The sequence below is a fragment of the Triticum dicoccoides genome, chromosome 7B (genome assembly GCF_002162155.2).
Source record: "Triticum dicoccoides isolate Atlit2015 ecotype Zavitan chromosome 7B, WEW_v2.0, whole genome shotgun sequence".
NCBI lineage: Eukaryota > Viridiplantae > Streptophyta > Magnoliopsida > Poales > Poaceae > Triticum > Triticum dicoccoides.
The window spans coordinates 187,455,755-187,466,246 of NC_041393.1; the positions used below are offsets into that span (position 1 = coordinate 187,455,755).

At 47.6% G+C, this 10,492-nt stretch overlaps 1 protein-coding gene across 1 annotated transcript; it reads right to left on the bottom strand.

Moving 5' to 3' along the window:
• Nucleotides 1–6,874: 6,874 nt before the first annotated feature.
• On the bottom strand, nucleotides 6,875–8,533 carry LOC119341492. Its single transcript, XM_037613364.1, has one exon. It carries the CDS (start codon nucleotides 8,415–8,417, stop codon nucleotides 6,972–6,974), a length of 1,446 nt encoding a protein of 481 aa, XP_037469261.1. The 5' UTR covers nucleotides 8,418–8,533; the 3' UTR covers nucleotides 6,875–6,971.
• Between the last annotated feature and the right edge of the window lie 1,959 nt (nucleotides 8,534–10,492).

Here is a 10,492-nt window from a genome sequence, read left to right on the forward strand (position 1 = left end):
AACAGTGGGCCTTCCATGGGCCGGAGATACAATGGGCCTTCTACGGGCCGCAGAAACAATGGGCCTTCTACAGGCCGTATCATCAATGGGCCTTATAAGGGCAGTATGATCGATTGGCCAAACATGGGCCAATAACAGGCCGCATTATGGCCGTAAACGGGCTAGATTTGGAATCGTCCATTCATGGGCCGACCATATCGGGCCATCGTTAATAGGCCGTATTTCATGACGCTATGAAAACGGCCCAATGTGTTAACGGACCACAAACGGGCCGACTGTAACCACGGGCTGAATTTGGCCCATAAGCAGAAAATGACAGTAACGGGTCGTAAGTAAACGAATGCTGGAAATGAGCCCAAGAATAAATGGGCTCTGAGAAGGCCGAAAGATAACATGGGCTAGAAACGGACCAACGGAATAACGGGCCCTTAATGGGTATAAAGTGATACACTGTTCATTATGGGCCAGTTTCACCACGGGCCGTTAATGGGTGTAAAGTAATACACTGTTCATTACGGGCCAGTTTCACCACGGGCCGTTAATAGGCCAAGAGTTACATAGGGCCTCATATGGGCCGAAAGACGTCATGGGCCATACATGGGCCAGAAGTGAAAACGGGCTGGAATCATATTGGATGGCCCAGATGACGCTACTGGGCCTAATTCGGATAGGGTGTAACGGGCCTTGGGTTAGCAAGCTGTATATGGGCTATATGCGAACACGTCGTTAACAGGCTTTACATGGGCCGGCCCGCCACCTTTTGACCAAGTCAAATGGGCCGGCCTTTTCACAGGAATGGGCCTCTGTTGGGCCGTGCCACGTGTCGACGTATCATAGGCGCCTTCTGTCCAATGAGTGGATGACATCTGTCCCAACGGTGAGCCGACACGTGTTCCCTCCAGCCAATGATGATTTTACACATGGAAAATCCCCATTGGTCGGGGCTGTTAACGGGTTATCGGATCCAAAACACGACCCGATAGCTTAACGGCGTTCCGTTACGGTGGATGCCATGTGTCGGTCACCCTTGACGAAAGCACTTCTGTGACACGCAGTTTATCGTTGTGGAAGTGGACACTTCCGTGATGATAATTTTGGTAATGTCATGGAACACTTCTACGACAGCACAGGTATGACTATCTTGATTCTGTCATAAATTTTTCATGGCTGTACATGCATGACAAAAAACGCGACCTACTGTGACAAACACGTATCATCACAGAAGTGTATTTTTTTTGTAGTGTGATTGCTACAGACTGTTCTGTTTTTGACAGATTCTGTTTTTCGTGTGTTGTTTGCTTATTTTGATGAATCTATGGCTAGTATCGGGGGGTATGAACCATAGAGAAGTTGGAATATAGTAGGTTTAAAACCAATATAAATAAAGAATGAGTTCATTACAGTACCTTAAAGTGGTGGTTTGTTTTATTTCGCTAACGGAGCTCATGAGATTTTTTGTTGAGTTTTGTGTTGTGAGGTTTTCAACTTTTTGGGTAAAGATTTGATGGATTATGGAATAAGGAGTGGCAAGAGCCTAGGCTTGTGGATGCCCAAGGCACCCCAAGGTAAAATTCAAGGACAACCAAAAGCATAAGCTTGGGGATGCCCCGGAAGGCATCCCCTCTTTCGTCTTCGTCCATCGATAACTTTACTTAATGCTATATTTTTATTCACCACATGATATGTGTTTTGCTTGGAGCGTCTTGTATGATTTGAGTCTTTGCTTTTTTAGTTTATCACAATCATCCTTGCTGTACACACCTTTTGGATAGACACACATGAATCGGAATTTATTAGAATACTCTATGTGCTTCACTTATATCTTTTGAGCTAGACAATTTTGCTCTAGTGCTTCACTTATACCTTTTTAGAGCACAGTGGTGGTCTTATTTTGTAGAAATTATTGATCTCTCATGCTTCACATATATTATTTTGAGAGTCTTTTAGAACAGTATGGTAATTTTCTTTGGTTATAAAATTAGTCGTAATATGATGGGCATCTAGGTTGGGTTAAATAAGAACTTTCATATGGAGTGCATTAAAAACTATGATAAATTTGATACTTGGTAATTGTTTTGAGATATAAAGGTGGTATTGTTAGAGTCATGCTAGTTGGGTAATTATGAAATTGAGAAATACTTGTGTTAAAGTTGGCAAGTCCCATAGCATGCACGTATGGTGAACGTTGTGAGAAATTTGAAGCATGGGGTGTTCTTTGATTGCATTCCTTATGATTGGAGGTCGGGATCGCGTGATGGTTAGCTCGTACCAACCATTCCCCTAGGAGCATGTGTAGTAGTACTTTGCTTCGAGGGCTAATAAACTTTTGCAATAAGTATATGAGTTCTTTATGACTAATGTGAGTCCATGGATTATACGCATTCTTACCCTTCCGCAATTTGCTAGCCTCTACGGTACCGTGCATTGCCGTTTCTCACCTTGAGAGCTGGTGCAAACTTTGCCAGTGCATCCAAACCCCGCGATAAGATACGCTCCATCACACATAACTCCCTATATCTTCCTCAAAACAGCCACCATACCTACCTATTATGGCATTTTCATAGCCATTCCGAGATATATTTCCATGCAACTTTCCACCATTCCATTTATTATGACACGCTCTATCGCTTTCATATTGCCTTGCATGATCATGTAGTTGACATCGTATTTGTGGCAAAGCCACCATGCATAATTTTTCATACATGTCACTCTTGATTCATTGCATATCCCGGTACACCGCCGGAGGCTTTCACATCGAGTCATATTTTGGCCTAAGTATTGAGTTGTAATCATTGAGTTGTAAATGAATAGAAGTGTGATGATCATCATTAGTAGAGCATTGTCCCATACGAGGAAAGGATGATGGAAGCAATGATTCCCTCACAAGTTGGGATGAGTCTCCGGACTTTATGAAAAATAAAAGAGGCCAAAGAAGCAAAAATGAAAAAGAAGAGGCCAAAGAAGCCCAAATAAAAAAATTATAAAAAATGAGAGAAAAAGAGAGAAGGGATAATGTTACTATCCTTTTTCCACACTTGTGCTTCAAAATAGCACCATGATCTTCACGATAGAAGTTTCTTATTTTGTCACTTTCATATACTAGTGGGAATTTTTCATTATAGAACTTGGCTTATATATTCCAATGATGGGCTTTCTCAAAATGCCCTAGGTCTTCGTGAGCAGGCAATTTGGATGCACACCCACTTAGTTTCCTTTTGACGAGCTTTCATATATTTATAGCTCTAGTACATCTGTTGCATGGCAATCCCTACTCCTCGTATTGACATCAATTGATGGGCATCTACCTAGCCCGTTGATTAGTCACGTCAATGTGAGACTTTCTTCTTTTTTGTTTTCTCACATAATCCCTATCATCATACTCTACTCCACCCATAGTGCTATGTCCATGGCTTACGCTCATGTATTGCGTGAGGGTTGAAAAGGTTGAAGTGCGTTAAAAAGTATGAACCAATTGCTTGGCTGAAGCGGGGTTGTGCATGATGAGAGCATTTTGTATGACGAAAATGAAGCATGGCCAAACTATATGATTTTGTAGGGATAAGCTTTCTTTGGCTATGCTATTTCGATAAGACATAAACTGCTTGGCTAGCATGCTTGAAGTATTACTATTTTTTGATCTAAACATTCGTGCCACAATAAAGAATTACATTAAAAATTATGTTAGGTAGCATTCCACATCAAAAATTCTGTTTTTATCATTTACCTACTGGAGGACGAGCAGGAATTAAGCTTGGGGGTGCTTGATATGTCTCCAACGTATCTATAATTTTTTATTGTTCCATGCTATTATATTATCTATTTTGGATGTTTAATGGGCTTTATGATACACTTTTATATTATTTTTGGGACTAACCAATTAATCGGAGGCCCAGTCCAAATTGTTGTTTTTTTGCCTATTTTAGTGTTTCACCGAAAAGGAATATCAAACGGAGTCCAAACGGAATGAAACTTCGAGAGAGTTATTTTTGGAACAAACTCAATCCAGGAGACTTGGAGTGAACGTCAAGAAAGAAACAAGGAGGCCACGAGGCAGGAGGGTGCGCCCCCACCCTCGTTGGCCCCTCATGGCTCCCCTGACCGACTTCTTTCGCCTATATATACTCATATACCCTGAAAACATCCAAGAGCACCACGAAACCCTATTTCCACCGCCGCAACCTTCTGTACCCGTGAGATTCCATCTTGGGTCCTTTTCTGGCGCTCCGCCGGAGGGGGAATCGATCATGGAGGGCTTCTACATCAACACCATAGGCTCTCCGATGAAGTGTGAGTAGTTTATGTCAGACCTTTGGGTCCATAGTTATTAGCTAGATGGCTTATTCTCTCTCTTTGGATCTCAATACAAAGTTCTCCTCGATCTTCTTGGAGATCTATTCGATGTAATACTTTTTGCGGCGTGTTTGCCGAGATCCGATGAATTGTGGGTTTATGATCAAGATTATCTACGAACAATATTTGAATCTCCTCTAGATTCTTTTATGTATGATTTGTTATCTTTGCAAGTCTCTTCGAATTATCAGTTTGGTTTGGCCTACTAGATTGATCTTTCTTGCAATGGGAGAAGTGCTTAGCTTTGGGTTCAATCTTGCGGTGTCCTTTCCCAGTGACAGCATGGGCAGCAAGGCATGTATTGTATTGTTGCCATCGAGGATAAAAAGATGGGGTTTATATCATATTGCTTGAGTTTATCCCTCTACATCATGTCATCTTGCCTAGTGCGTTACTCTGTTCTTATGAACTTAATACTCTAGATGCATGCTGGATAGCGGTCTATGTGTGGAGTAATAGTAGTAGATGCAGAATCGTTTCGATCTACTTGTCGCGGACGTGATACCTATATACATGATCATGCCTAGATAATCACATAACTATGCACTTTTCTATCAATTGCTCGACAGTAATTTGTTTACCCACCGTAATACTTATGCTATCTTGAGTGAAGCCACTAGTGAAACCTATGGCCCCCGGGTCTATGTTCCATCATATAAGTTTCTGATCTATTTTATCTTGCAATCTTTACTTTTCAATCTATATCATAAAAATACGAAAAATATTTATCTTATTATCTCTATCAGATCTCACTTTTGCAAGTGGCCGTGAAGGGATTGACAACCCCTTTATTGCGTTGGTTGCAAGGTTCTTATTTGTTTGTGCAGGTACGAGGGATTTGAGTGTAGCCTCCTACTGGATTGATATCTTGGTTCTCAAAAACTGAGGGAAATACTTACGCTACTTTGCTGCATCACCCTTTCCTCTTCAAGGGAAAACCAACACATGCTCAAGAGGTAGCTGCGACATGGCGGGTAATCATAGCAGGGCGGACGGCTTTGAATGTTGGGCTGATAAAACGCCTCGGAAGTGGTACAACAGTGTCTATATGGGAGGATAAATGGACCCCAAATATGTTGACAAGGGCACCTGTTGCACGTCTTGGCGATGCACAAATCAGCAGGGTAGCAGATATTATTGATGATGAGAATTGGACTTGGAAGTCTGAAGTTATCAGACAATCCTTTATCCATCTAGATGCGGATACAATCCTCAATATCCCTTTCAGGACTGGAGGGGGAGATGATTTCTATGCTTGGGCGCCTGAGAGGTCCGGGATTTATCCTGTAAAATCAGCATATAGCTCTCTAATGATTCAGAACGAGCATAAAGCTCTAGAAGAAGGGACGACTACGGATACTTCAGAGATGGATAAACAGTTGTGGTCTCGGTTATGGAAACTCAAAGTGCTGCCCAAAGTTCGTGTCTTCTGGTGGCGTGTGATGCGAGGGATTCTTCCCATCGAAAGTACACTGAAATATCGGCATATATCCAATGAGAGCAAGTGCAAAATCTGTTTGAGTCCTGAGGAGGATATGATGCATGCATTAGTGAACTGTACCCATGCGAGAAGGTTTTGGAATGAAGCTCCGCAGTGGCTGGATGTTAAGCGACCAGACCTGCACCCTCTTACTTGGGTTAAGGATGTCTTATGTGAATCTCTGTTTTCAGATTCTGACAGAGCAAAACTTGTGTCTATTATGTGGGCTATTTGGACTTCACGCAACAACATTACGCATGACAAAGGAGAGTTTGATCCTGTTCGGTCCATGAAGCAAATACAGGAAGCTCTAGCGATCCTAGAGTTACCTCAAGATCATGCTCGGAACTTGCCTGGTCATGGGTGGAGGCCGCCGGATGATGGTTGGATAAAAATCAACATTGATGGCAGCATTGCCATGGAGTCCCGCCGAGGAGGGGTGGGAGGGGTAGCACGTTCTCCGTCCGCTTTCAAGGCAGCATGGTGCAAGCCATACTACGGGATCACAGACCCCCTGCTGGCTGAAGCGCTGGCTCTTCGAGATGGCGTATTATTTGGAGAGCTTCGAGGTTATGATCAAGTCATCTTGGAGACAGATAGCCAAGAGATTGTTAGTCTCTGGCACTCGCGCCACGATTATTCAGTGGTGGCGTCGATTCTTGACAAGATTGGGGAGCACGCCAGTTCTTTTAAAAAATTTCTTATTCAACATGTGTTGAGATGAAAAACCCTACTACCATTCGACTGCTATTATCATTGGCAGTTACTCGTCACTGGTCTCTCCATCAGTTGGATGTTCAGAATGCCTTTCTTCATGGTGTGCTTGAGGAGGAAGTCTACACGCGGCAGCCACCAGGTTTTGTTGATCCTGATCATCCACATCACTTACCTCACTTGTGAAAGGATCGATATGGTAGGAAGATGATGTTTATTTCAGACTTCATCACTTCACTCAAATTTCTGCCCATAGGTGTAGCATTACTGGCGAGGGTCTTCCCCTCCTTTAAAAAAAGTGTAGCATTGCTGCCTTTTTATTCACCATCATGTTAGATTGAATCATAACTAGAAATTCAGCACGGGCAATAATCGAACAAAAAAAAGTACTCTATACACCAGCTGAACACAAGAAAGTCTTGGTGGATCATGACCTGGGCGGCTTCTCGAGGAGAGCAGAGAGATAGACCTCGTCCTTGGACTTGAAGGAGACGACCCAGCGGTGTTTCTTGTACCTGAACTGCAGGAACATGTACATGTAGTCGTCGAGGTCCCTTCGCGCGCAGGCGAACCTGTCGACCCAGAGCAGGCCGCCGGGGCGGAGCACGCGGTCCCAGTCGAAGAGCACGAAGTCCAGCAGCTGCAGGTCCACCCACCCCTCGAAGAACCCCGCCGTGTGCACCATGTCCATGGTGTTGTCGAAGAAGGGCAGCCGCTGGCTCATGGTGGCGTAGAGCGGCACCAGCCCCCGCAGCGCCACCGTCTCCGCGAACGGCGCGCCCAGGTTGAGCGCCGCCGACACGATGGTCACGCCGCGCTCCCGCATGCGCGCCGCGAAGCTGCCCGTGCCCACGCTCACGTCCAGCCCGATCCGCAAATCGCCGGGCTTCACCGCCAGCACCTCGTCGATGCGGAAGTCGGCCAGGGACGCGTTGCGGCTGGTCTCGTTGACCCACCGCCGCTTCTCCCGGTCCATGTCGAAGCACCCCACGCACCGGCTGTACCCGGGCCGCGGGTTCCTGGCGGACAGGCACCGGTAGCCGCGGCAGTGGTAGCGGCTCCACCGCACGTTGCCGTCGTCGGGGAGCCTCCACAGCGACTCGTTGATGGGCATCGGGCGCTGGAACAGCTTGGAGGCCCTGGCGAGGCAGCGGCGGCGCGGCAGCGGGTCGCAGCCGCCGAGCATGAGGCGCTGGCCCAGGTCCCAGTCGTCCGGGCAGTAGGAGCCGACGTCGTAGCTCATGTACTCGTCCAGCTCCCGCCGCATCAGCACGCAGGCGTGGCCGATGGTGCCGTACGTCCGGTTGGTGCCGTACACGTTGGGCCGGCCCTCGCGATTGCCTTTGGTGGTCACGTACTTGCGCGTCTCCTCCGCCATGAAGAAGTTGACGAGCGGGTCGACGACCGGGGCGTCGTCGTCGCCGCCGTCGGGGTCGGGGCGGGGGATGCGGATCAGCCGCAGGGAGATGTGCGCGCCGTAGAGCGGGTGGATGACCTCGTCCTCGAGGAACCGCCTGAACTCCAGCAAGGTCATGTTCTCCTGCTTGCTGTGCGCCTTGCCCTTCTTGGTCTTCTTGCCGATCTTGAGCGCCGTGGCCTCCAGCTTGTCCTGGAGCTCGGCGAGCTGGAGGAGCACGTCGTCGACGCGGTCCGCCAGCGCGCGGATGTCGAAGCCGGCATACCCGTCGGCGCCGACGGTGTGGAGCCTGGCGCAGTTGGCGGAGTCGTCGAGCCCCGGGAGGAAGGAGTCGGTGGTGTAGAAGCGGTGGAGACTGGCCATGCTGATGCAGATCACGAACACGCCCATCACCAGCTGCATCACTACCATAAGCCGACTGAACCGGCACCGCGCCAGGCAGAAGAATGCCTCCATCAGCGGATCAATGGACGTCGACCGGCGCGGCAAGCAAAGAACGAAGCGGAGCACACGGTGCCAATGGTGTGGAAATTATCTTGAGCCCTCTTGGTTCTTGGAATTCACTCCACTGGTTTTTGGCCATGGATTGGCACTGCTTGATGCATGGGTCGCGAGCGAGTGCTTATCTTAGCGCGCACTCCACTCGCGAGGCTCGGATCTCCATGTCTAAGCATTTCTTTATCGGCTAACATGTCTGTGTAAGCAATTTTGTAGAGAAAGCTACTGCTGGAACGCGAAGTAGAGTGTAATTTCAGGTGTTGACGAATGAAAAGAGACCTTGTTTGGCCCGGCTGTACTCAATTGCACGCATAAGCAATCGCACGGGCAATTTGCAATTTTCCATTTTTAGGGGCTGGCTCAGTGCGAGAGTCAATAAAACTCAGCTATTAGGGCATGTACTCCCTCCGTTTTTATTTATTCTGCATATTAGGTTTGACTAAAGTCAAACTTCATAAACTTTGATCAAATTTATAGAAAAAAATATAAATATTTTGGGTGCTGATAGGCGCCGGTCAGCCGGCCCAACTTTGGGTCGGTTGACCATCAACTGTCAGATTGGCATGTGTGTGATCGTTAGATTAAGTCAAAGCATCCCTTTTCAACCCCGGTCTTCTTCCCTCCCTCATCTCTACTGCATCGCGCGCCGTCCGCCTCGCGTCGCGCGACCGTCCACCCGTCTTGCAGTGCTCGAGTCCCCACCCCTACCGCAGCTCCGCCGCGAGCCATGGCGACACAACCAGCTAGCTGCCGCTCGCTGCACAGCCGCCAGGATTACGGCATGACCTCCTGTGGGTCCCAATCTCCCTTCCGTTGACGATTTGCAACTCTCTCACCGGCCCGTTCGAGCACATGACCACCATGGTTATAGCAGCCGTCCCTCGCTCATCGCCATAGGTATGCACCACCATTTCCAACACAAAAGAAGAACCCAGCAGAAAAATCTGGTCGTCGCTGGTGGCAACAAAAAATACGGTCGGTGGCAGCAAAACAAAACACCGGTTTCAGCAAAAAACACACAGATGCTCCCGCCGCCGTCGCCGTAGCAACAAAATTAAAGCTAGTTCCAGCAAAAAATCTCAGTAACAAAAACTACCATGGTCGGGTTGAAGCAAAAGAAAAAGGCAGTTCCAGCAGAAATTAACGCGGCTCCCGCAAAACAAACTACAGTAGTCGGCTTGAAGCAAAAAAGAACAGCCGGTTCCAGCAAAAAAAAATAGTGCAATTCCAGCAAAAAAAATATGCCGGTTCCAGCACCTCCGATTGAAGTGGTCGTAGCTTTTTGCCTGGCCGGTTCCAGCACCTCCGAGTGTGGAATCAACTTTTTCACTGGCCAGTTGTAGCTTCTTCAACAATTGCGGGAAAAGAGAGGGTTAGGGGTGGGTGACAAAGGGGATGGAGTTCATCCATGGCTGCTGAAAAGAGGGGATGAGGGTAGATGACGAGAAGTGTGGAGCTCATCCATGGCTGCTGCAAAAAGAGGAGGAGATGGAGGTAGATGACGGTGGTGGCCTCACAGCATCCCGACAGTCACACACACCCGTCGTCTCCGTTATAGCTCTGGTGATCCCGTCTACAATAGCCATGGTGGAAAGTCAAAACTGTGGATGGAAGAGAAGACACGAGACGAGAGAAAAGGAGCTGCGTGGTGTGTGGGGGAAATGGAGGAATGCTACATCCACGTAAATTTTTACTGTACGTTTACGTGCTTGGCTGACTTGGCAAAATCTGATTGGAACAAGAGAGAGGGTGAGGCCCACCCCCTTGAAAATCAGGGGGGAGAGTGAGGGAGTCCTGGATTAAGGGGTCCTCGGACAGCCAGACTATGTAGCGTGGGCCGGACTGTTGGGCTGTGAAGATACAAGACCGAGACTCTCTTCCGTGTTCGGATGGGACTCTCCTTTGGTGTGGAAGGCAAGCTTGGCGCTCGAATATGAAGATTCCTTTCTCTGTAACCGACTTTGTACAACCCTAGTCCCCTCCAATGTCTATATAAACCGGAGCGCTTAGTTCGTAGAGGCCGGATCATAATC